The sequence below is a fragment of the Vicugna pacos genome, chromosome 6 (assembly GCF_048564905.1).
Source record: "Vicugna pacos chromosome 6, VicPac4, whole genome shotgun sequence".
In the NCBI taxonomy this organism is placed as follows: Eukaryota; Metazoa; Chordata; class Mammalia; order Artiodactyla; family Camelidae; genus Vicugna; species Vicugna pacos.
The window spans coordinates 52,613,303-52,640,390 of record NC_132992.1 but is presented as its reverse complement, the minus strand read 5'-3'; the positions used below and the strand labels follow the sequence as shown (position 1 = coordinate 52,640,390).

The window sequence follows — 27,088 nt, the reverse complement described above, 5'->3', positions numbered from 1 at the left end:
AAATCATTGCCAGAGTTATGTGTATTCAGTGCAAACAAACCCATGTATCTAGTCAGCATCTGACCTTGTTCTTTTAGGAATGTGTCCTGAAACTGCTTGTACTGCATGTACAGTACAGCTGTGTATTAGCGTGCACCAAATATAAATAGCATGTTTTATCCAAAACTTAGATGAGAAGCTTTATATTTACATTCCAAATGAGTGTAAAGAGTTATCTCTTGGCGTATAATTCACATTGAACATAGTCCTGGTTTCTTGAAACTTAAAAACAGGAAAAACTAGTTTCACACTCCCAAGAATAGTAAATGTTTAACCAGAGAATGCCTTCGGATTTCAGTGACCTTTATGAATGTAAGTACAGTGTACTTTTAAAGTGGCTATCTTCTTTCGAAATCTTGTCGCAAGGATTCTGTCGTTCAAAACTCTCTCTTCAATCTCAAGGGTATCTCTGACATCCACATTCAGTCTGTTACTTTCTGTCTGAAATGAGTGTCTGGTTGTCAACCTGAGATTCCAAGGAACTGAGAACAGTAGAGGCATAGTGTGGCTCTTAGGAACAAAATTCCAAATTAGCTCTGGAAGACAGCCCCAGATCTGTTCTAAATCCACTCGCCTTCCCTTTATGCACCCAAACTTGAACATTCTGTTTTTCTCTGAAGGAGAAAATGGCTCCCTTGACAATACCTAATCTAGCTGTATGTCCTTGGGCAAGTTATATTTTCTGAAAGTTAATGTCCCTCTCTGTAAAATGAGAATGCTGTCTCTTGGATAGCACTGTGGTGATGGTTAAACTAGACAATATATGTAGACAAGCGTAGGGAAGAAGTCATCTCCCCAGCATAAGCCTCAGCTTTTTCACTCTGGGTATTCAGACTGGTAAACTACACACTAGAGATGTGAAAAAAAAGTCATCCCAAGTGAACACCACATAATGTGGTCCAGAAAAAGCAAAAGCCTCGATTGTTGGAAAGGAGGGATTCCAAGTGTAGCAGCATGCCTTTCATTTACTTTTGCCCCCACCCCGACTTCTTCACCCTTTTAGACTCTGCCTTCATCACAGGAGGGGCGGAGAAGACTCCAGGGTTGCTCTTACTAGATGTCCTGTGTTAGTCAGCTATAAGGCACTACTGATTTGGTACTTCCCAGCAGAATGTAATACCAAAACGAATCAACAGTGAAAAACCAGAGACAGAGCCCCCTTTGAAGCCACGAAGGTCCTAGTGCAGCAGACCAGCAGAGGCTGCAGAGGGCAGGAGCAGAACTTGGCAGGGAATTTCCTGAAGACTCCTCGGAATCCGGTAAAGGGGGCAGCAAGTAAAAACAGAGCTTGTCACTGCCAAAGTTCTTCCACGTTTAACCTGAAGTTCAAGTCCCACATGTAAAGTGTCTAGAACAATACCCAGTGTAAAAGATCCTCAGTACATTTAAATTCTCTTCCCTTCTTATCACATCCACCCTTCCTGACTTGTCTAAAACATTTGGCATATTTGTTCACTCTTAATTCAGTCAACTAACAGATACTGTGGTAGGTGTCCTGGATACACGTTGGTACTCTGTTAGGTGTGAGGGGCAAATAAATCAGTAATATGCAAACCATATGCTTAAGCTGCTCACTCACCCATAATATGATAGACATATGCAAAAATAATTGTCACTCTGGGAGAAGTAAAATAATAAAGGTATAAGTTAGCCACAGGGGCAGTATAAAGGAGATATGGTTAACTCTGCCGGGATTGATCAGGGAATATTTCACAAGAGGACCATACAGTTGATATTTGAAGGATGAATTGGAATCTGTTGGACAACTTGCCGGGTATTCTAAACAAACACCTGCAGCTGCCTCAAATGTGGTGGTTTCAGTGTTGTTGAAACATAGGGTAGTTGTAGCAAGTGGTTGGTACGCAGGAGGGCAGGAGAGGGACATGGAGAGTCTTGGATGCTGTATCCACCAGTCAAATTGGGTTCTATAGGCAATGAGAGGCTATTAGACTGGGAAATCACTTGGTCAAATCATTTTAGAAAGATCATTCTGACAGCAATCTGGGTTGTGGGGGTGCGGTATGAAGCATGAAGCAAAGAGATCAGGAAGGAAGCGTTAACAATTGTCTAGGCAAGAGGAATTGGCAGAGATGGGGGTGGGGTGAACTCATGCAGTAGCAGTGAGAATGGAGAGGAAGGGATGGATTCAAGATCCATTGTGGACCTAGACTAAACAAGAAATAGTCATGTAGGTGTTGATGGAGCATCCTGGAGTCAAGGTCTGCCCCATCCACATAGTACCCTTGTGTTATGTGGGTCCCTTTTCTTTAAAATACTTTCTGTTGGAAAAGCAATGTAATATACTATTAGAATTCTAGAATTTACTGCCATTTGTCAGAAACTTGTCGTGTATACAAATTGTACAACTTTGGAATCAACAGTTTTAATTTTTTGCTTTAATTTCACAACAGTAATATCTACAGTGTAGATGGTGTTACCTTTCAGTGTTGCTCTTCTCAGTACACAGCCTGAACCACCACACACTGTAGCCCTGGTTAGATATAATGTAACAAGTAGCTAAATATATAGGTTTGAGGACAGAGGAGAGAGTGGAGAGCAAAAGATGAGGTCTTACAGATCACCGTGAATATACAGATTGAAAAAAACATTCAAGATAAGACCCTGGGAAATTCAAGGAATAACAGGAAAAAAGGAACTAATGAAAAAAATCTTGAAAATATCTTCTCCCTTGGCTTCAGGGGCAAGCAGTTCTCACATATGTTGCTGGTTGTATAACTCCCATTTGTGTACTTCGTACACTGAGACCTCCAACCTGCCTTTCATGTCCCAAATTCAAATTTTGTACACTTGTCCTTAGATCAACACAGTGATGCCACCTGCCAGTCAACAGTTTAGTTGTCCGTGGTTCAGCAGTGCTTGGACAGATATTTTAAAACTGGCTCCTTATTCCGGAAGACTTAGAGAAGACCAAAAAAAGAATATGTTGTTACTAATGATAAGAAGTTCTGTCCTCAAATGAATACAGGTTACACCAGAATGGAAATAACAGGGGCTCAGAAAGCCTTAAATCAGTGGCTGCTCATTGGACTCTGATTGTGAGTCCACCTGGGAGGACTACCGGCCCAACACTGGGAACAGCGATGCTGAACATGGGAGTCTAATTCGCTTCCTCTGGGGATGGAACGCCCCTCCTGTTTGACTTAAGTAGGTTCAACTTTCTCCCCTCCACCCAGGGTCTGGCTGCTCCTTGTCAGTCATCATGCTTAGTTCCTTCTCCTTCTCTGTTGCCTGCCTCCCAGCGCCGCAGAATTCAGTCCTTTGACGGCTCACCTCTGTCCTCTCCACAAATCTTGCAGGTCTCCTGATTCCATCCGCAAGCTGATTGTAGGTTCCTCTCTGGCCCTCTGGCTCTGACCTCTCCCGTAAGCTCTGGCCTTGCCTCTTCAGTTGCCTGCCTGATAACTTCTCTGCTCGCCCAACCAGCACTAAGTCCAGCCTTACCCCCCTTCCTGCTTTTACTGCCGTCGCCTCAGGCCAGGCCTCGTTCCCTCTAATTTAGGCTCTTGTAATGTGTCCCACTTCCAATATCTCTCCACACACATCTGTGCAAACAATGGTGGCAGAGCATTCTCCTGACCTGGAGTTCCAAACTGTTCAACGTCCTGCTGAAAAACCTCACCAGAGCCCACCAGGTTAAGTAGAAATGCTGGTATCCAGTAACCTCTTCAGGGTATCTCCTTTTACTTCATTCTTGCTCTTTGACCAAAATGGACTTTTCTGGATACGCACAATGTGCTTCACTGCTTCTGTCTTTGCTCATGATCTTTTCACATAGTGGATAACTGTAGCTATGACTTACGTCCTCCATCAGACCTTCTCCCAGCCCACTGATAAAGACCAGATTTCTGTCCGAGAACTCGCCACGCTGACCCCTCTGCCTGCCCCATGACCGAGCCCAGCCGAATCGCCTCACATCCCCAGGCACTGTTCAGACGTGGGTGTCTCATGACCCATGCTAAACCCACTGAGCCCTCCTGGAAAAGACGTACTTCCCCTTTCCTGGGGTAGCTTATGCTAAGAATAAAATAAAAACCCCAAAATAAAAATCAACACAGACGAAAACAGAATCTAGATGCAAAGAAAGAAAACGTGTTTGAGCCTCGGAAAGCAGCCATACCTGAAGCCAGCTGCACCCTCTGGGCTCCCAGTTGTATAACCTAGTTAAGTATGTTCTGCTGGTTTGGGTTTGGGTCTTTCTTCCCTGCAGTGGAGCAAGTCCTAACTGACAGAGCCTTCAAATTTTTCTGTCTTTCAAACCCTACTCCTATCTTATTATTCTTCTCAACCATTACTTTTCCCAAGAAGTAATCTGCTTTTTAACTCTATTTTGTCCAGAAAACCAGCCAAGTCATCTTGGCAGTTGATTTACAAGCTCCCTAGAATAGTGTCGGTTGCTGATCATACTGTGGAAATCTTAAACTATCAAACTACAGAAGTACATGTAAAACTACTCAGAAAGCAAGTGAAGAAATAAAAACCACTGTGGGAGTGGTTTAGCAGTGTTACATGAGAGCGAACTCACCACCTTTGCACCCGGAAAATGTTCAAGCCTCCCGCTCTCTGTCCCCATCATGGGGTTATTATTTAGAGTTGAGAAAATGATTTGTTGAGAAAAATGAATTGCTTGGGAGAGCGGGTAGATTCTGGGGCAGGACTAACCCCTGCGGTTAGGGGGCTGCCTGAAAAGTAGAGGGAGAGTTACAGCATGTATTAGGACAGGTCTGAGATCCGGAGAGCAGGACTAGGTTAAAAATTTACTTGCTGCTTTCCTTGGGTTAAAGGGAAAGCCTACATTTAGTGCAGAGTTTTTATTTTTTACCTCTTTTATTGTAATTCCTTTTAGATATGTGACTTTCAGGAGAGTCTGACACCTGGGTCTAGCCTCTGTGTGGTGGCAGAAAGTGAAGAGGCCAGTGTAAGAAACATACTTGCCCTGCCTTCACCCTGTGGGGGTGCCCACAGGAAGAGTAGCATAGGGACAGGTCTGGAAGGGCCTGGCCAAGCTCAATAGATGGACAGGGCAGAGCTGGGCTAGGGAGGGTTTCCCGAATGATCCCTGACTCTCACAAGGGCTACTTTATGGAAGACATAAGTCAACCATTCACTTACTGTTCCCACAATAGAGATCTGGATTAATTTTGAAGGCAGCTTTGATGATTGACAGATGATTGGCTGCAGCTGTAGGAGAATTAAATTACCAACCAATAGGAAACCAGATTAAATGTTAGGTTGCATACAGATGGGCTTGGGACTGTCAAATTTAGTGTAAATTTTACCTTCCTTTATCATGCTTAATGTGATCAGGGCTAACGTAAGACCCAAGCTAGTAGCTAATATTGCCACTTAGCAATTCAGGGCTTTACTTTAGATAAAGATCTGTACCCAGACCCGTGAAATGTGAGCAGAGAGTATGGTGGGGTGTGTGTGTGTAAGAAAGGGTAAAGGCTGAGAGTAGGTTCATAATTAACTGGTAAAAGTCTAGAGGAATGCCACAGCTTTATTTTTCTTACCAGTGACTCTGGAGTACAGGTATAACTTGCCAGATAGCCTTGAAAAATGTCATCGTTATTCTGTAGCAAAAAGAATAACATTGTTTGCTGTCCTTCCACGGGGACCCTAGCAAGGAGAATGGGCTTCTGTAAAGAGAAAGCCCAGTACTTTAGCCTCCTCAGCCTCCTCTGGTAGGGATGAGGATGGAGTGGCTCCAGCTTGTGCATCTCCCCAGAAACACTGCTCCAAACACAGGAGAGTTCCCACAACTCTCTGGACTCATCTGTGAGCTCCCACAGCGTTCTGCTACCATCTTTCCAAACAGTCAATGCCAAGTGTTGACTGTGATTAGGACACTGGCCCCCTCAGGTCACCCTGTCCCTCTCCTGATTAAAGATTTGCTTTAGCACTGTTCGATGGAGGCATCCTGGGCTGGATGGAAGCCAGAGGGTGAAGGCCAAACTCCTGTCTCTGCTGTTGACGAGCAGCAAGTGCACGCGCGGGTCCCTCGTCTGAGTGTGTTTCTTCATCTGTCAGATGTGGGTGGTGGTGGTGGTGACAACGACCTTTGTTCTGCCTACCCACAGAGGAGCACTGACCCTCCCCAGGTTCGGAAGTCCCCCCATGCTTTCCTCCTGCAGCATGTCCCTTGCTGGCCCCCCGTCAACCAACTGCTGCTCTTGTTTCAGTAGGTGATCATGGCATTGGGTGCTTTTCTCTCTCAGCGAACAGTTTGATAGTCTTAATCCCATTAAATTTTGGTTCACACTGGCTTTACATCAGCTCTTAATCTATATGCCCAATAGTTAATTCTCAGAGGATTCAACAAAGTATCATTTCCCATATGGCCAACTTGTCAAATTTACCAAAATAACCACTTTACTGGAAGCTTATTTCAAGGAGTCTCTCTATATGAATATATTCATGCATATATTTTTCTAAAATATAGTCAGTGAATATAAATATATTCTTCATACAGAGTCAATGATTATGAAGATGTCCAATAAATTGGAATCTATTTCTAATGTGAACACAGTTAATAAATACATATTTTTTATGGGCTGAATTGTGTGCCCCTAAAATTCTCATGTTGACGTTCTGACCCCTAGTACCTCAGAATGTGACTGTATTTGGAGAAAGGGTCTTTAAAGAGGTAATTAAGTTAAAATGAGGTCTAGGATGGGCCCTAACTCATAATATGACTGGTGCCCTTAGAAGAAGAGGAGGTCTGGACACAGGCAGGGGGAAGATGATATGAAGACACAGAGAAGGCGGCCATCTGCAAGCCAAGGAGGGAGGCTCAGGAAACCAAACCTGTCAACACGTTGATCTTGGACTTCTAGCCTCAGGATGTGAGAAAACAAAGCTATTGTTTAGGCCATCCAGTCTATGCAACTTTGTTATGGCAGCCCTAGCAAGCTAACAGTAATCTTGTAGGTGTATTTCATTAGCATTTTAAGGAATCTTCAGTTTTCCAGAAGGCTTGAGTTAGAGTAAATTAGACTTCTCATAAATACAATCAAGCAGAAGGTATTCCTGTAACATATTGAAAGTCTTAACATAAAAAATGTGTTCAAATTCATTGACTTTTCAGGAAGAACATTTCTTAAAACGAGATTTTGATAAATGTAGCAGATGGGTCATTGATCTCTAGCAAGTCTGGCTGCTTCCCCTGTGTGTGGGTGTGATCCAACTGTCCTCTGTGCAAAGAGGCTGGCAGTGCAGGACCTGGGGGTCCGTAGTGGAAATTCTCGTTGCACGCTGAGTGCACGCCAGGCACTGTGCTGGATGCCTCCCCAAATGTGATTCCCTGCACAGCAGGATCGGGAAATAGACAGGTATCCCATGGTACATACGAGAACATCAGAACTTAAAATGGTTCAATAACTCCTCAAGGTCATAGAGCGAATCATTAGGGAGAACATTCTCTAGTTGTGATAGATCTAGGTATAAGTCCCAGCTCTGCTGTGTCCCACCTGTGTGACCTAAGGCTTACCTTCTCTGTACCTCGGTTTCTTCATTTGTAAAATGGGATCAATACTGCTATTCACCACATGAGATTGTTGGGTGGAGTAAATGAAATAATATATATGACAGAACCTAGCACATACAAAGTCCTCAAATGTTAGCTACTACTATGAATTTAGGAAATATGAAGAGTAAATATAACACCAGACATTATACAGCAATGTTTACAAACTGCTTTCAGTTTTTTAAATGAAGAAATCAAGGCTGAGAAAAGGACTCAGTTGGGGCCCTCAAATTTTTTGTTCTGTTTAGACCTTCAACTGATTGGTGAAGCCCACCCATACTAGGGAGGGGAATCCGTTTTTACTGAAAGTTCACCAATTTAAATCTCAACCCCAAACCCCTCACAGAAACGTCCAGAATAACGTTTGGCCAAATATCTGGGCACCGTGGCCCAGCCAAGTTGACACATAAAATTAACCTGCACAGTGTCTTTGCCCAGAAGAATTAAGAATATCCTGAGAGAGCCTATGTGTGGCACTTACCCAAACCTCTACTCCCCAGATGTCCTGGAGAAGGTTGAGTCTTTGAGTCCTACTCTCCCATCCTGTCTCCTTCAGAGGAAAAATGCTCTAGTGAAACAATGAACTTAGTTTCATTTTCAGTGTATTCACTTGTATCAGGCTGGTAGTGTTGTGGGTGAACTTTTTTTTTCTTTTTGTCATTTCTTTTGATATGGTTGTAATATTTTAATTATATATTAACTGTAAGCTTGCATGCAACTTAATGAACCAGGGGGAAAAATGTGTTTATAATCTCTTTAATTATACTACTTGTTTAAGGTTTGCTTAAGCATTGCTTATTTTTTAAAAAATCTATTTTATTGAGGTAATGACTTAAGAAATAGAGGTGAAATCAGTTTTATTTACTGATGACTTCAAAAATAGATTTTTAAACACTCTGTATTTATGGAGAGATGGTAAAAAAATGAAAAGCTAAATACTTCATAAACTAAAGGATCACCATCTTGAGTATCAAGGAAAGGACACAGCTTGGAGACCAGTCTAAAGTGCAGGGGCAAAAATCAGCCTCTTAAGGGTTAAAACTATAAAACAGAAACCGTAAGGCAACAGCTTTGTGGCAGTGTTCAGATTACTATTATTATGAGGCAAGCTTGCTAAGGTCAGTAAGTAGAAAGTCTCAGCTAGTAAACAGTGCAAATAATAATACTCCGAGGCACGTCAGAGAAAGGACTCTTAATAAAAACTGAATACCTTATATTTACATGGCACTCTGAGATTTTTAAAGGTCTTTCATTTCCATCAGTCTGATTTGATCCTTGCAAACCACCCCTTGCTGTGGGAAGGCCAGCTATCATTCTTCCCATTGAGACTGGGTGATATGGCTGTGAAGTGGCAGGGAGCAGAGCAGACCAGACCAGATGGGCTTTCTTCTGCATCATAATCAGACCAGCATCTGTGTTGGATACCTGGGACTCACCGCCAGGTACAGGGGTGGGTGGAAGAGAACAGTGGACAGAAAAACACATCATAGCTATTCTTGGTAATTGACCCACCTCAAAGAAAACCAGAGCCCATTCAAAATGGCATTACCTAATTTGATTTTGAGATTTTGCATCATATAAATATGCAGGCCTGCCCAAAACTGGTAAAGGCAGAAGAAAAATAAAAGGGAATGAGCACTTCCACACAATTTACAGACTACTGCCTTTCTCACCACCACCAGCAACAAAAAATCTCCCAAGCCTTGAGGAATGGAGGTGGAGGAGGGTGAGGGGAGGTGCATTGATGGTGACAGGTTTTCTCCCGAGAGGAGGGAATCACACCCTTGGAGCTGTGAAAAATGAATCATGTCTTTTCTGTCAAGACTTAGCACAGATTTGCTGGGAAATTTGTCATTGAGGATACAATAGAGATGACTGTCCTTTTTGGTAGCATAGCATTTTCTAGAGGAAACAGTGTAAATTAATTTGGAGATTAAATTGAGAATTAAAATGAAAATTAAAGGTGTTTCCTGTGGCTTTTGTGGACTGTGTTCACTTCTCAGGAGGTCAGCATAGCCACCCAGTTGAAAGAGAAAATGACAGATCTGTTTGCAAAAGCATAAAGGGGTGGCATTTTTGGTCCCACCTTTCATGCCAGGATCAGGGTCTTCTCTTCAAAAGAGCAGTGAAGAGCATCTTCCAGCAACTCTTGGTTTATAAGGCACTTCCATGTGCATCATTATACTTCAGCTTCACTGAAGCACATTTATGGTACCTGTCTTCTAGGTAAGATAGTTTAAGGTCACAGCTGAGGGCACACATTGGTGGGCTTCTTGCTTAAAGCCCACACTCTCTCCACTTCATCTCAAGATAGACCCTCAGTCTGTAGATAGGAGCAGAGTGGTTGATGTGATTTCTCGTTGGCTCCATGTTAAGGTGACCAACCGTCTCAATTTGCCTGAGACCGTAAGGTTTTTCCAGGATGTGAGAGAGGCCTGGGCAAATTGGGATACCTAGTCACCCTAAGTAGTATATTTCCAGAAGTCCTCATAGGAGATTCTTCCAGAGTCACATTGAGTGCTAAGATTTTTTAAGAGTTCAGAGCTATGTATGCTTGGGATTTGCATATAATTTCCTCCTGCTTAAGCAATATTTGCAGGCATTTTAAAATTTAACATTTCGCTACTCTCCTAAGATTGTCATTTTGACTATTTTTCTCTTACTTTTTCTTCCTTCCTCGTTATTGTTGTCTCAAATCCCCAAGGGGCATATGGAGAGGAGGAATGCAAACAGGGAGAAAAATAAGTGAAGAAGAACGTTGGCTCTCATTTTGAAAATGTGGCTTTGGTGGCAGTATGTTGAGGACTTATCTGTAACAGTCATTCTCAGACTTGAGTATGGCGGCAGACAGCCTCTAAGATGGGCCCAGGTGATTCCTGCTTCATGATGCTCTTGGTATGGACGACCTTGTGTAATTCCCTCCCCTTGAGTAGTCCGGATTTGGATCTGTCTTGAGGAGTCTGTCTTTCTCTCTCCCCACCCCCACCGGCCTCACCCCTCAGCCATCCTTAGTTCTGGGAAAAGCCAGCAACCCATGTGGTGAGGAACTGATGTTTCCAGCTAATAGCCAGCCACAGCCTGAGCTTGGCAACAGATTCTTTAGCGCCAGTGCAGTCCAGAGATGTTTGGAGCCTGAACCAACACCTTGATTGCAGCGTCATGGGAGACCCTTAGCCAGGATCACAAAGCTAAATCAATCCCAAATTCCAGACCCATGTGAACTGAAATAATCAATGTTGGTTGTTTTCAGCCTGTGTTTTAGGGAAATTTATTTAAAAGCAGTAGACATCTGATAGAAACGTGCATCAGAATCACCTAGATAACAACTTGATAAAATGTATATTTCTGGGTCCTACCTTTGGAAATTTTATTCAGGAGACGTGGCTTGAAGTCTTTGCTGCTTCACCAGAAATCCCAGGAGAATCAGAACTGAACAGCTTTCTGCTTGAGAGCACACAGCAAGAGTAAACACTCCCTGGGAAGGCCTAGCAGGAGGGAAGATTGTAAGGGGAGTATGGTTGCCAGATAAAATACAGCACACCCAGTTCTATTTGAATTTCAGACAAATAGCAAAAACTGTTTTAGTATAAGCATGCCCTTTGCAGTACTGGGGACATGTTTATACCGAAACATATTTGTTATCCGAAATTTAGATACAGCTGGGTGCTCTGTATTTCTATTTGCTCAAAACCATCTGGGGGAAAGTCCCACCCAAGTGATGGCCCAGCCAGAAGTAAAGTGGCACCTTCCTTTTGCAAATGGTCGGATTTTAATGCCTGAGGGGCAGCCTGGCTGGGTCCTGCCACTCTCCCATATAGAAGGCAGGCCCCAAATTTAGGCCCTTGAACTGTTTCTTGGGAGGGCCTTGGGGGAGATGCTCAGGAAGTCCTCCCACATGGCCCCACCCACCTGCAAGAGGCCCGAGGCCAAGAAAAGAGGGTGCGGGGTTGTGTTGGGTCTCTTGGTGGCCCAGCCCCCCGGAGAGGCTGTGTCTGCCTGTGTGGCATTGCTGCCTCGTGGGCACCGCGCAGGGCGCGGGGAACTTGCTCCTCTGGTGCTGTCGACATCAGGCTTTTCCAGAGCAGTGAATGAATGCCAGCCTTCCCCCGCACCCCTCCAGCAACTCAGACGAAGGCAGCTGCTCGTAATAAACGTGTGTGTTTCTCATTCTGAGTATGTCTGAGTCTCTGATGAGTTCTATTTATTGTAGCTCTCAGCCCTGTAAAGAGAATGGTTCCAAAGACATTCGTTAATGACTGAGGTTTTAAGAACTCTGGCTTTCACTTCTGTATGTGCTTTCTTGTCACAGGGAACCGTCTTAATTTTGATGTGTTTATTTTCAACAATGAAACATCTTCAAAGAGATAGAGAATGAATGGGAATGTGAGTATGCGTGTGTGAGAGAGAGGGAGCTTGGCCTGGTAGACTGAAATGCTTCAGGCAGGGATGGAAGATAAAGGCTCAGAAAATGTGCAGCTGCAGTAGAATCAGAGACTTAAATATGTGCTTTGAAACCAGACACTGAAAGTGAGGTCACCTCACTCCGCGCGCTGGTTCAGCCTTGCCCAGCAGCCTGACGCAAGCTGAAAACCCACAGGAGGGGAACTCAGCTGAGTCTCTCCTGAGTAAAACTGTGAGGGGGCTGAGTTTTTGAGATAAAGGGAGGAGGTTCTGAATCAAATGTACAGAATCTTCTGCCTTGGAGGCTCTCAAAGACTCTGAGAGAACTCAGGTACTGCTTCATAAAACCAGCACGGCCAACACAAAGCAAATTCGGCAAGTGGGAATCCAAAGATGACAATGCCTTTCACACTTAGGATGTCAGGAAGAACCCACTGGAATTGCCCAGTTCCAGGACCACCACCCTAAATGTGGCTGACCTGGAAAGCTTGAGAATGCAATGACTCTAGACTTAGAGAATGGTATAGAGCTGGAAGGGGCCTTAGCTATCCAGTCCTGGTTCCTCTTTTACAAAGAAGAATCTAGGCTCCCACTTTGGCCTTCCCCTTGGCCTCTCTGAGTATCTGAAAAGTTAATAGCTACATCGAAGATTTATTGTGAGCATCGGTGTAACGTTGTATATGAAGCACTTGGCACTCAGCACTCAGTAAGTGGGAGCTGTATTACTCGTATTCTTTGTTTTCTGAGGGGGTGGTAATTAGGTTTGTTTCTTCACTGATTTCCCTTGGAGGAGGTACTGGGGATTGAACCCCGGACCTGTTGGGTGCTGAGCATGCGCTCTACCACTTGAGCTATGCCCTTCCCCCAAAGGAGCTGTCGTCTTATTTCACCGTGTCTGTGTGTTTAGGTGTGTGGTGGCAATGTTGGAGTCAAAGGGTAGTGTTTCAGTATAGCTTTTGTTTGTTTGTTTGTTTGTTTGTTTGTTTAAAAAAAAAAAAGCCCAGCTTCCTGGGACAGGGTTCATATCTACCCAGAGTCTTTTGGACTGGAAAGAACTACTACACTACTTAATTCAATCCCTTTGTTTTAGAGGTGAAACTCAGGTCCAGACAGGCGAGAGTTTGCTTGGGATCCCACAGCTACCTTCTCTCCTGGAACCCCATTTCCTGCCAAGGTAGTAGGGAAACTGCCATGCTTTCAGCCTAGAAACTCCACTGAGATGGTATCTCTGTTCTACAGCAGCAGATGGGGATTTCTAACACATCAACTCAAGTGCTCTGTTGGATTCTTTCAGACGCCACCACCAAAGTGGGCACCTAAACTTTTTTATAAATGAATTAGAGCGCTACATTCTTGACTCCTGAGAGAAGAACTAATAATTAAGTAAGAAGGCAAGTCTGGGGTTGAAATTAATTACTGTGGGATTCTGAAATGATTTTGAGATAAAATGTATAGTTTACATTAATTTGCATTGCAGTAGACAACACTGCTTAGGAAAACCTGCTCTGTTGAATTTAGGAGACAAAGATCATGTCTGTTCTTTTAATTCATGGCTTCAGGGAGCTTGGAGAGGGGAGGAGGGGCGGTGAGGGGTTTGAAGCTTTTAATGCTTACTAGACAGAAATGTGATTTTTTTTCCTGACATAGATTAGTTTTTAAGGATGTCGTAGCATCAGTTAAGTACTTGGTATGTATTTTGCCTGTTTACTTCTTTAATCATCATGACAAGCTTAGGAGATGGGTGTTAGAATTACCCCCATACTACAGATGAAAAAACTAAGATCAGAGAGTAACTTATTCAAGGTCAAATAGCTAATAAATGGCATCACCAGGACCAAATCTCGAACTCTGGCTGTAAGCCTTGCTCCTGCCCACTGCGCTTTACCACCTGGGGAAGAGTTAAGGTACCAAATGCAAGAGACGAGGAACCATTTCGACATTCCTCATGAACATATACTTCCCATTGCGTTACTAATTCAAGGTTAAGTGTATGGGGCTGAGTCTCACGGCCCCTCATGCTTAGTCCAGCTGCCTCCACCATACTATTGGTCTGGAAATTCCCTGGAAACATAGGTGGGATCTTTTTTAATATACTGTCCAGTATTCACCCCTGACTTTACTCTGCTGGATTAAAATCAGAACGCAGCTCTGCTTTTCAGTCCACAAATGGTTTAAGAAACCAGCACCAGGCTCAGTATTACATATATTTCAAAAGGATACTTACACGAACCCACACTCAAGAACCCACCAGTACCAGCTTAAAGGGAATGGGCTATTTCAAGGAGGAGGTTAATAAAGGACGCGATAGTATCAAATCTATTCCATTGATTTTTCCCTGAGGATATGAGTCACCTCGATCTTAATCCCCTTTCACCTTTTGACTCAGAGATGTTGGCAACATTGCTTCTTAGAACAAGGTAATTTATATACCAAGTCCTCAAAAATTTATAATAAAGGCAAATTAATACAAATCAAAGGCAAGTAAATACATGGAGAAGAAACACTTAGCAGTAATTTAGTGTTAAATAAACAGGTGAATGCTTTGATACCCTTTTTATACACAAGGAAACGTATGACACGCTACACTACATGCTATATACACCCACTCCTCTGTGCATTTGTTTTTTTAACTTAACGTATCTTGTAGCACATTCCGTGTTCAACATTATCACATAAAGATTTACCTCATTCTTTCTCATGACTTCATAAAATTTCATTGTTTGGATGTATCATAATTTACTTAAGCATCATCTATGAAAGAACTTTAATGGTATCTAGCCCTATGCATTTACAAATAATGCTGAAAGAAATGTTTACACATGCGCATGTGTATTTTTGTTCTGGCTTGGTCTTGTTGTTTTTATTATCCATGAGGAAAAAAATCCTAGAAGTAGAACTGTTAGGTCAAAGCATATTTGTATTTAAATTTTAATCACTATTTCCAAATTATCATGGAGAGGTTGCAAGAAATTGCTCTCAGTGAGAAGGAATTTGAAATGCTGTCTTGAACCCTTGTTATCTGACTAGATTTTCATATAAAAATGAGAAGCTTTGCTGGGTGGTATAACAGGTAAGTCAAATGATGATGAATATGAAACAGAGCAGTCACATTTGTCGAAGTATTTTGAAGTGCTTAGTGGACAAGAGGGTACACTTAGCTGATTACATCAGATAAGCACATAGAACTCATCTCTGTAAAATCTACCTTCCCCTCTGAAATGTACACCTTAAGGTGTGCATATCTAGGTCAGATTAAGCTAAAGTTACTTGACTTTTTTCATCCAAGTCACCTGAGAATCCAGCAATTCCTTTGACTTGTAGCTCCTAGGCTGGAGGGTTTGGTGTGTAGGTAATGAACACCCTGGGACTTTCTGTCCTCACTTGAAGTTGCACAGTAGTAGAGAAACTGACTGGCTATAGACCTGTCAGGGGAGAAGATTAAAGCCACAGTAAGTGTTGCAGCTTAGCTATGAATCTCCTGTGTAAGTTCCATCTTCATCCTTCATTACTAAGGATGGTAACAAGCCAATTGCATCACTGACCTAGTCTGTACCCGGTATGATTTTACCACATCCTCTCAAGGCACCAGTAGGTGACACCTAGCCTAATCAGAAATCATATTTAGATGCTAGAAAATAAATTTTCTCCTGCACCAGGCCCATTTCATTCTATTAACAAGATGCGCTGAGTGTCTGCCCCACATCCAGTCCTGGGCCAGGCACTGTGGGAGACATAAAAGAAATATAAAGCCATTGGACACAGGCACATTGGAGCAGAAAAGGGTAGATGCAGAGGATAGCTGGAAAGCTGCTATCACTATTCAGGAAGGAGCTGATGAAGGCCTGCACTAGGGCAGCGCTAGCAAAGGTGGGAGAGAGCAGCATTTTGGGAGTCACCAAAGGAGCCTGACTCAGACTGAATCACCGCAGAGGGCAATGAGCACAGGCTGGCTTCTGATCGCTGCCTTGAGGCTGTGTGGCCTCCAGGCCCTGAATCATTCTAAGCTTCTCTTTTTCACTTATGAAATTAGGACAATAAAACTGTCCCCACCTTCCTGGATTACTGGGGAGATCAGTGAGTTAGCATCCGGCACGTGGCCGGTCTCATCATGGTGAAAGAGGTGTGGAGGGGCCACGCAGTGACGTCCGTCTTCTGGGTGGTGACTTTAAGCAGATGGGAAAAGTTAGAAAGGGGAACCCTCCAGAAGGGGAAGTGAGGTGGATTTTTTTTAAATTTTGGAGCTTGACGTGATGGTGGGAGAGTCATGCTGGTGGCTGGAAAGCTAAGGGCTGAAAGCTGGCAACGGAGGACAGGGAGGCAGGAGTCGTGAGCTGGGAGGCCAAGGTCGTTCAAGCCATGTGTGTCTCTAAATTCCTAGCAGAGGCAGCAGCAGCCATGGCTGAGGTGAACCAGCAAACCTGAGACTCTGGGCTCAGGCATGAAGCCCTAAAGATGATGCCGACATCACATCACTGACCAGATCATGTGGAACTCATGGAAAATTAGACACCCGCCTGAAGGGAGCAGCACCCACGCCAGTCTCCCGGCCTCTTGGTCCCAGATTTTCATCCATTTTTGAGTTGACAAGAGCGAGGAGACTGGTGTCAGAGCCCACTGCTTCTCAAAGTGTGTCTGTAGGTCCCCTGGATTAAGTCCCGGAAATAGGTGTATTATACTTGACTGTGTGTACCAAACAAGTTTCCTGCTGAGCTAGGGCCAGAAGCAAACAAAAAAATCATTCTATCCACATTTATTGAGTTCCTCCCAAAGGCTACGTGCCGGCCACACACAAGGCTCTCTGTGTTTGTAGAACGGGCGTTGAAGGAGATCATGGGAAACAGAAAAGAGTGCCCAGACCATCCCTCATGAACTGGGTCTTGATTCCACTACTGGTCTCAGGTAAGAGCTCCCTCGGCCCCCACTTTCTGGAAGACAGTCAGGCTCAGCCTTGACTCCTGCTCACAGCTGATCCCAGCAGAAGGGGCAGCACAATTTGAGTGGGAGGACTACCCCTTCCTGGTTCTGAGAGCTTGGGCCAGTCAGCCACCCTGAGCCTCAGCTTCTTCCTCTATAGTAGCACAGAGATGTCACGGCTCTGTGGCAAGGCTTCAGCTGGCACACATGAAAGCACTTTGTATGATGGCGAATTCTGTGAAGACAGGAACTAGAGCTGTATTCCAGGCCCACTGTGTTTGCCCTGCGGGAAATGGAGGTGTCTCAGATAATAAATATCCCTCTGCTAAGAATCAGCATTAGAGAAGGAAGCTGTGAGAAAGCAGAATTTGTTTCCCACTTGTTCCCACTTTGTTTCCCACCAAAAGATACATCCAAATCCTAACCACCCCCCGCCCCACCGTAAACACCTACCTTACTTGGAAATAGAATCTTTGCAGATGTGATTAAGTGAAGGATCTTGAGATCAGGTCATCCCCGATTTAGGGTGGGCCCTAAATCCAATGATTGTCCTTATAAGAGAAAGGAGAGGGAAATCTGAGACACAGGGGAAGGTCATGTGAAGACAAAGGCAGAGATTGGAGCAGTTTGTCCACAAACCCAAAGAACCTCAAGGGTTTCCCGCGGGCAGGAGAAGCCAGGAGAGGCATGGAACAGACCCTTCCTCAGACCTTCCAGGAGGAACCAACCCTGCCGATACCTTGATTTCCAACTGCTGTCCTCCAAAACTGTGAAAGAATAGGTGTCTGTTGCTTTGAGTCATTAAGTTTATTCATTTGTTTCAGCAGCCTTTGGAAATTAAGACACCACTCAAGTCGAGGAGCCTTGGCACGTGGGGTTGCCAGTGCACTGGGCCACCCAGGCTACTCACCCTGGTCCATCTGTCCCTGGGGCCGTATTCTCCCTCCAGGCCCTCTTTGGCAGCTTTTGGTTCATAGTTACCGAGCAGCACCATCATATTTTGATAATACTGCTCCCCTTCCCAGAGGCTACAGTGAGTTCCAGTTGATTCCAAGTTACACATTTAAACACATTCTCACAGGCCTCGAGGTTTCATCCTTGGGGGAAAGGCCTGGACAGTCTCATTGCCTGGAACCATCAAACATCTTACTTGGTAATAAACATAGCAGTTGTCTGGTAGTTGACAAAGCACACCATGGTGCATGAGGCTCTGTCTCTAGCTTGCTGCTTGAAGCAGTGATTCTCAAGCTTTAGGGGACGTAGAATCATGTGGAAGGCTTGAGAAAATACAGGCCACTGGCCCCCTTCCCTTCACTTCCCCCAGGTTTCTCATTCAGTACGTCTGGGTGCTCCCAGGTGATGCCAATGGTTCTGGCACCAACCACACGTGAAAGGAGCACGAGCTCAGAGTGGTAGTTCTTAAACTTGGCTGCACGTTAGGATTACCTGGGGAGCTTCTAAATACCCCATGGCTAGGCCGCAACCCATGTGTTAAGTCTGAATCTCTGGGGGAAGGACCTGAGCATCAGTGATTTTTAAAGCTCCTCAGGTGATTTTAATATGCAATCAAAGTGAAAGCTGGTGGCTTAGAGCCCATCCCTCCCTCCCTCTGCAGGTAGATGGGAGAGGATGGGAAGCTGGGGAGAGGTCCTGGCTGGGACCTGACCCCTCTATTGCGGCCAGGCCTGTTACCACACTCTGGGAATGTGTGACGAGACAGAAACTGGTCTTTCCTCTCCTTATCTAAGAACTGGGGGTAATAAAAATACCTACTTCAAAGGGAAACTGTAAATGATTAAAGGAGAAAATGTATTTGAAGCGCCTGGCCCAGGTGCTACAATGGCAGCCATTCAGCCAATACTCATTTCCCTCCTCTCCCCCACCCCTCCCCCGCCCTCCTCTCCCCTCCCCTCCCCGACGCCAGCGGCTTCCCCCTCCCCACTCCATGAACTAAGTGGGAAAGGAGGCCCAGGCACTTATCCCTTTGTTTCTACTTTCACTACCAGGCCTGACACCTTAGTCACATTATTTTTTATTTTTACTATGAAAAAAGGAAATAGCTTTTCTATTTATTCTTCTGAGATTTCTTTTAAATATACATAGCTATGTCCCCTTTCTAAATGGTATATGCCTTTTTGCTCCTTTGTTTTTTTCACTTAACTGTATGTCCTGAAGATGACTCCATAGCAGTCTTGGATTATTTTGTTTTAATGAAGTGTAGTTGATTTACAGTTGTGTAGTTGTTGTGTTAGTTTCTGATGTACAGCATAGTGATTCAGTTATACATATATATTCTTTTTTTCATTACAGGTTACTGCAAGCCATTGAATATAGTTCCCTGTGCTATACAGTGGGACCTTGTTGTGTATCTATTCTGTACATAGTAGTTTACATTCACAGCAGTGTTTGGAAATATCCTTCTTCTTCCTTTGCAGAGCTGTGGAACATTCCATGGTGTGTGTGGATGTAGTCATTTATTCAGCCAATTCCCTGTTCACGGCCACTAGGGTTGCTACTAGTCCTTTTCTGTTAGAACAGTGCAGCGATGAACATGCTTGTGCACGTTTTTCGTCTTTTGCCAGCATCTCTTCGGGAGAGATTCCGGGGGGCACTACCCTGCGGCGCTTCATCCCCACGACTGCTCTTGGAGCCCTTCCTCCTGGAATGCTGACTCCAGCCTCCACACCTCCTTTCCGATTGGATTGGCGGGTAGAAAGGGCAACAGGAAGGCAGCCTTGCTTCAGTTTGTTTCCCAGTCTCATACCAGTGCCTCTTATGGTAGTGGGGTGGGGGGAACCTGATTCATAACCAGAACTCCAGCTGGAAAGGGACCTGAGAAGGGCAGTTTTCTGTCTTCTTGTCTCTGCACACAGGACGGCTTGAAGAAGTGGGCTGGGGTGGCAGTCACCACATCCAGCTCACCCACATCACTCCTTTGTTTCACAAATGAGGAAATTGAGGTTTGGGAGGGGTGTGTTATTTGCTGAAGATCACAAACTGGTTCATGGCTCCCAGCCCTGACATCTGCCCCTCTCCGCCCATGTCCATGCTGATGGGAGTCCTTGTAAGCTGGAGTTTCACTGAGTCAAACACCTTAGACAGGCAGAAGCCACTCCACACACCATGAGCTTTTACTTTTCTCTATAAAATAAAACAACCCCTCCACCTCAAGCCTCCTTTTGGATGGGTTATCATCACTTAGCAACTGTTATGGCTTGAATTGTGCCCTCTCCCAAATTTATATGTGGAAGTCCTAAGAACCAGCCCCCTAGAATGTGACTGATTTGGAAACTGAGTCTTGAAAGAGGTAATTTAAGTTAGCATGAGGTCTTTAGGGTGGGCCCTAATCCAGTATGACTGGTGTCCTTATAAAAAGAGATATGGACGCAGACAGGCAGAGGGAAGTTGATGTGAAGACACAGGGAGAAGGCGGCCAAGGAGAGGCCTCACAGGAAACCAGCCTTGCCAGCACCTTGATCTCAGACCTCTCACCTCCGGGAAAAAATAAATATCTGTTTTTTAAACTGCCTGGACTCTGTTACTTTGTTGCAGTAGCCTAGCAAACTAATACAGAAACTAAGGGCTGGTAAAAAAAAAAAAAAAAAAAAACATAAAACCATGCTTCGGTATGAGACTAGTTTGGTCTCTTCTGGTAAGTTGCTCGCCTCAGCGTTCCTCGCCATATACATTTCTCCAGCAGCCTTACCCCTTGGCACTTCTGCCCTGCCAGACCCTTTCTGGCATCTTTCCCTAGGAGGAGAGTGCTTCCTGCATCTTGCATAGTTCGGAAGTCTCTGAAGTGGTGAATTGGCTGCAGCTTTAAATGGTGACAGAGCCACCGGCCTCCACAGAAAGACTCCCTGAGCACGTGCGCGTTCTTGCCTCATTGGGCACTCAGTGAGCATCGTCATTTGCTTTTCTAACGCGCTCTTTTAGCGATCTTGCCCTAAGTGTATTTTCCCCCCATTTTCATGAGAGGTAAATGTGGCATGCAAGATGCATTTTTAATGACTGAGATCCGCATTTAAGCATATTTTCCATCTTTGCTGGGTCATTAAGTCTTTAAATTTGTCGATATTTTAATGATTTTTATAGTCCAGTGATGTATAGATTCGTTCCAGTTTCATTCTCTCCATACTCCCCTGCCCACAAGATGATCACCAAAGGGTAATTAAACACGTGTGCTGTGCTGAATGGGTTCTTTCCTTCAGCCTGTCTCCTGTGCTGGCAGTTATTACGGCAGAGGCACATCACATCTGGGCTCAGGCTCTAAAGACCGTGAGGCTGGTCCAGATGCCCCAGGGAAATCTGGTCATAAGTTGCCATGTTCGAGACCATGACACCATTTCTCACGAAGCCCAACAGGACCAGCTTTCTCTCCAGTGTTGGGAGAGAATATTGTCTCTTCAGTGGAGCCCAGGTTGGCCTGTGCCTAGGGGCTGAACTTGAACTGCACAAAGCCCGGCTAGTTCTTACACAGCGAGGAGGAGGCAGGAACCGAGACCCACTGGGAACAGCAGATTCAGATCCCTTCCCTGAGTGGAATAGCAGGCAGAAGTATCTGCACTATTTAAATAGCTTTCTCTCTTTCTCTCCTTCTCTCTCTCTCTTAATTTTACTTTTGCTGAACACATGGCAATTTACAGCATGGCTGGGTACAAGATGGTAGACAGCATAAGACTGAGCTTGCAAAGTCAGTTCAGCCACAAGCATTTTGGCAAAGGGACTTAGGAGGCCATAGACTTTTTGGTTTGTTCTTTCAAAAAGCTTTATTTCCATTCAGTCCAAGGCTTGGGAGAGGGCTCCAGGGTGGCTAAAGAGCTTTCCAGTGGCTACAGAGAGAGGCTCAGGCAGAAGCCCTGATGCCAAGGGGATGCAGAGGAGCTCCTCAAAGTCCACTGGGCTCCGGCAGCTCCTCGTCATGCTTGCAGGTGAGCTTTGGAAGAACTACTCGCCCAGCCCCGCCTGGGGGCCGCCAGCCTGGGAGGTTAGTCCAGTGGCCACCCATCTCCTCGATGAATTTCACCTGCTCAGCTAGGGCGTGGCCTCCAGAAAGTCGGAGCTGGGGGTCTGCCCGGGCAGGACCCAGGGCACGCAGATCCAAAAGGGCCGGGTCCACGTTCTTCTCCACGATCTTGGTGTTTCCTATCACGTCCTGGATTTTATCCCACTCATCTCAGAAACAGCTTCTGCACATTCTGGGAGAGGGCGCAGCCTCGGTCCTGGTTTTGCATCTTTAAGAAATGCTCAGGGCCATCGTGCTTCTCCCTGGCCAGCTCTCAGAAGAAGCGGCCCACATCTTCCAGAACCACATCCTCACGGTCGAAGTAGACACCCAGGGACAGGTAGGTCTGGGAGGCCTGCATGTGCGGGCTGACCAGGCGGTTGGCAGCGGCGTCCATGTCGGTGGAATAATTCTGATGAACCCAGGAGCGTGTGGTTGGCAATTAGAGCTAAGCTCAAAAAACTGTGTTCACTGGTTTGCGGGGACACGACAGAGGATGTCCAAGGTTGATTCCAAAGGTTGTAACCGCAAAAGAGGTTGAAGGGTGGTTAGAGGCTGGTGAAGGGGCATCCTCCAAACACATTGGTTCCCTCCAAATGCTCTAGAAGGGACAGGTCCAGGGGACCACTGGACACATTGCCCTACACAGGCACTTAAAGCAAACAGAAATCATTCCTCTTTGTGGGGCTCAGTGTCCTCACCTGTAAGGTGAGTGCTTTGGGGTGAGATAAGGCCGAAATGTCCTTCTGGAGTCCCTGACATGGGTGAGTTCAAGCTCGGGGCTCTTGGCTGAGAAACACTGGCCACCTAGAACCGTCTAAATAACCCAATGTCCTAGAAAAACAGCAGCCTTCCCCTCCCCCCACCATCTGCCCTGGAATGTCCTAAGACAGAATTTGGTAACAAAGTAAGAATGAAGATGAGAAATGGGTGTCATTGGGAATGCTTGCCTCCAGTGTCTCTTCAGTTCAGCAAATCTAAATTTAGCACCCGGTGAAGACAAAACAGGTGTTCTGTGTTAGAAAGGTAAAGACAGAAACTGTCCCTGACCTTGCAGAACCCCAATCTTGGTATAATTTTGAGCGTGTTATCACAGGTGAGAAAGCTGAGCAGTCGCGCAGGGGGCAGGGTGGTGATGGAATCCACTGGTAAATATTTTGATGTATCAGAGCAACTTCTGGCCTGTAATTCCTAGATTCACATGTCTTCGGAGCTGTGGTAATCACAAGTGCCGTTCACCAGATATTTCCAGTTCCTGGGCTACTGAGCACATGGGTGGGCCACATTTTCCTGAATCACTGAAGTGCGGCCATGTGACTTGCTTCATCAATGAAATGTCAATAGCATGGTATGTTTCACCTCCAGGCAAGAGCCTTAAGCACCATCACACGGCTCCCCACAGTTCTTTTCCTTTGCCTCGGCTTCTTAACGTCTCGCGCCACAGGGATGTGTTGCTGCTGCTGACTCTGGGAGGCAGCTCCAGAAAGCCAGACCCGTAGAACGTGGTGTGCAGTCCCCCTACCAGAGCCAGTTTCATGTAGCTCAGTTGGAGTCATACAGGGACCTCAAGATACTGTCACCAACGCTGTTTCTCAGGTGTACTTGTTAGAGTGTAGTAGGGTAGCAGAATATCCCAACAAAACCTTAACTTGTGGCTAAACCCACTGAGAAGGTGTGTTTTTATGTGATGTTTTGATACATATATGTGTGTGTAATACACATACAGCCCATGGATGTGTTGCTGTGGTTTTTGTTCTGTCACTGAGCTGGTACCACGCTGTATTACTTCGGGTTTGTAGGGTGTTTGACTGAGCAAGTCTCCCTTCTTTACTCTTCTTTTTAAAAAGTTTAGTATTTATTTACTTATTTCATATTCCTCAAAAAGAAATCCAATTGGAATTTTGAGTAGGATTGCACTGAATTTGTAGGTTAATCATGAATTCAATTAGGTCTTTATAGAGTCACCCTATATTAGGACAGCCAATCCAAAAGCATGGAACGTGCTCTGTGTGTTCAGATTATTTTCTGTTTACTAGAATTTTTAAAATTTTTGTATAGAATTTTTGTGTATTCTTGGTTAACACCTAGATATTCTGTAATTTCTGTTGCTGTTATGAATGGTATCTTTCATTTATTTTTTATTGAAGTGTAGTTGATTTCAGGTGTACAGCAAGGTGATTCAGTTATACATATACATACATATTTATTTTTTCTTTTCAGAATGGTATCTTATTAGTAATATTTTCTAGCAGCTGTTGTGGGTGGGGAGATATGCTGTTGATTTGTGCAGGGTGATCTTGCGTCTGGCAGACTTTCTGAACCTTACCAGTTCTAGTTTGTTTGAGCCTTTGTTTTTTTCTAAGTTGACATTTTGCTTTTCCATCACTGCGTAAGAAGCACCCTCCCTTTGATTTTTGTGGAAGGTGGGTGGTGGGGGTTGAGGGGAATGACTCAGTAGAAGGAGTGGAAATTCTTTCCTCCTCCCCCTCCTACAGGGAGGGCCAGGCTTTTGTGATGTGAACACCTGGGTTCTCCACAGCTTCACAGACTGATAGTCAGGCCACTGACCACGGTGATTGGAGAAAAGGTGGCTTAAGTTCTCTGGTAACAGGAGGGGAGAGAGGAGGGGATGCCACCAAAAAGAGAGAGGGAGGGATTTAGAGAGGAGGAGGAGGAAGGATAAAAGGGAAGGACTCTTTTGAAGGGAATTTGATGGAGTGTGAGGGTCAGCCCGGGACCCAGGAAGTATCAGGGGCGGGAGACAGTAGAAGAGTCTCAGGTTCCTGAGGAGTAGCTGGACCACAGACCCACCATTCAGCAGTATCACCCCGAGAAGGCCTGGGGACCCTTGGTCACCTAATGTGGGGATGGGGAGGAGCTCAGGGACCTGGGAGATGGACAAGGGCACCGCACCCCCTCCCAGTAGCAGCCCATGCTGATCACCTGATAGAGGCCCTCGTCACCTGCTCTGCTGTGACGCTAACATCCAAAGCCGCAGGGTTCCACCTACAGCCCTGGAACTCCCACAGGTCAGAGCTGGGTCCACAAGGCATGGCTGAATTGGGATCCCCATGCCTGGTCCTGAAAAGAAGCTCAAGCTCACTGAAGGTGGGCCGGGAGTTGAGAATGTTTTAATGGGGCGGCCAGTTTGCCTTGTTTGTTGAGTAACTGTGGCTGAGTATTGAGGTTGCTATGGTTTGGAAACTTCTCTGCACACCTGAGAGGCAGGGGAATGGGGCTACCCTCCGCCCTGCACAGCATTTGATGGGGCTGCCAGGGGCAGGATGGGGAGGCCTTGGCTTACAGCCGTGATTGCTGATCCCTGTTTCAGGCGCTGGCCAAGTGACTGGAAAATCAGGAAGTGAGGAGGGCGCCTCTCCCTGCCTGGTGAACACGCCCAGCTCAGCTGCTCTTATCTGACCTCCACTCCCCTTTCTGCCGCTCCACTCCCTTTCATGAATTCTGCACCTCAGGCATCCACGTCCCTGAAGCTGAGGAATCACTCCTGGGACAATTTGTTTTTTTCACACAGAGACTGGGATGAGCAGAGGTATCCAGGCAGGTGTGTTCATGCGGAGAGGCGGACAGATGCCCTCAGACCCACTCAGGTGCCTGGTCCCAGACGGGCCAGGCACTGCTTGTAAGCAAGCCACGGAGAAGCCTGACTTTCCCTGTGAGTTTATGACCCCAAAGCAGGGCAGACTATTTGGGAGCAAAGGACCCATAATAAAGAGTTAATGGGATGAGAGAGAAAGCCTGCTTCGGTAACACAGATGCCCTGAGCCTGTCAAGGTGCTTCTAAGAGCAGAGCAGCCAGGCCGGGCGGGCCCAGGGCGTCCCCTGGCCTGTGGGTGGGTGAGGCCCCCGTTTCGGGGTGTGCCCCTCGTTTCCTGTTACGGCCCGTCTCCGCGTGCTGAGCTGCTGTGAACAAGGGCTGCAGTGACTCAGAGTTACGAATACGACACTTACACTGAAGATGACAGGGAATTCCCAGGGTCTTCTGCCTGGGCTGATTTTAGGCGTGCAGCTTACACAAGTGAAGTCCCAGCCCCCTTCTCCAGCCTCCTCCCTACGGCATCCTCGGCGTCTGATTTGAGGCCCATCTCATCTGCTCAGTGGGTGACTGGACACTTCCCCAGGGCGGTGGGAGAGGCACCAGGAGTGGTGATGTCCACCTCCAGCCCCGTTCAGACACTCCTGGGGGAGGAGAGCTGACCCTTGTCTCCTGTCCCCACACGCCAAGCACTGTGCGTTATCTCACTGACGTCCACTTACTCCCAGGAGAAGGCTGCATCAGTGTTCTCACTTGGTAGACGGAGAAGCTGGGCTCCAAACCCATCTTTGACTCATTCGTGATCTCAAGGATTAGCCACAGACTCAACTTTCCCTGAACAGACAATAAGAGGGAAAAAGGATGAGGGTAAAGAAAGGCGAGCACTCTGTTTTCTAGAGAGAAAGAGAGGAGAGGGTGCCTGTACCCTGGGCCTTTGGTTATGTTTCCCTTTCCTTTCCCCCAGTGACACATTTCTTGGCCGGTGGCTGTTTCTGGAAAGCCAGACTTGAGCTTTGAGTGGCTTCACGGCGCCTTCCGTAGCTGGGTTTGAAGGGAAAGCGACGAGGGCTGCCTGCACTGGGCAGGAGGCCCCGCAGCAGGGGACTCAGGCCAGCGCGGGTTTAGGGCCAAAAGGCTGCTCAGGTATTTGCCCAGCAGCTCCCAGTGTGCTTTGGAACAAGCAGCCGAAGCAGCCCTCGCTGAGTCGTCGACTGCTGAGGCATTAAACAGAAAAATTTTTTTTAGTGGCTCCCAGCCTCTGCTCCCTCCCTACTGGCCAGGGTCTGTCTCGCCCATCTGTTTAGTCCCCTGTAGTCGAGAAGAGTTCCCTCATCCTTTGCTGTATTTCGTGATGTTAATATTTTTGTGGCATATCCCTCAATTTGGATTTGTTTTTCCTCATGATTAGAATCAAGCTATAGATTTTTAACAAGGAAACGATGGAGGTGGTGTAGGGTCTTCTCCAGGCGTTACATTAAGGGGCACGTGCTTTCAGTTTGTCCCATTATTGGCTGCGTTGTTTGATCCCCTCCTAAAGGTGGTACTGGCCAGATTTCTCTGTTATAAAGCTACCGTTTTCCTTCGATACCTGGGAATAACTAAATAAATACGAATGTTTATACTGGTTCCCTGA

The 27,088-nt window shown here is 45.8% G+C and overlaps 2 protein-coding genes across 3 annotated transcripts in view; one reads left to right on the top strand and one right to left on the bottom strand.

The window, feature by feature from the left end:
• Nucleotides 1-20,388, top strand: part of VCPKMT (valosin containing protein lysine methyltransferase) — a 31,691-nt gene extending 11,303 nt beyond the window's left edge. The window contains exons 7-8 of one of the 2 annotated variants that reach the window (XR_012073590.1): nt 16,794-16,882; nt 19,480-20,388. The gene's annotated coding sequence lies outside the window, so the exon portion shown is untranslated. Of the gene's footprint in view, nt 1-16,793; nt 17,131-19,479 lie in introns of those variants that run through there. The other variant, XM_072963020.1, reaches the window with a different exon arrangement.
• Nucleotides 20,389-21,785: 1,397 nt separating this feature from the next.
• Nucleotides 21,786-22,299, bottom strand: LOC102533300 (ferritin light chain-like). Its single transcript, XM_015235489.1, has 2 exons — nt 22,195-22,299; nt 21,786-22,052 (listed from the first exon to the last, which is right to left on the bottom strand). The coding sequence occupies exons 1-2, from the start codon at nt 22,297-22,299 to the stop codon at nt 21,786-21,788; spliced, it is 372 nt and encodes a 123-aa protein (XP_015090975.1).
• Between the last annotated feature and the right edge of the window lie 4,789 nt (nt 22,300-27,088).

Excerpts from the sequence above, each read along its gene's own strand:
- LOC102533300 (XM_015235489.1), bottom strand. The coding sequence starts at position 22,299 with ATGGACGCCGCTGCCAACCGCCTGGTCAGCCCGCACATGCAGGCCTCC. Across the intron at positions 22,053-22,194 it reads AGGATGTGGTTCTGGAAGAT|GACGTGATAGGAAACACCAA; the intron begins GTGGGCCGCTTC and ends GATAAAATCCAG.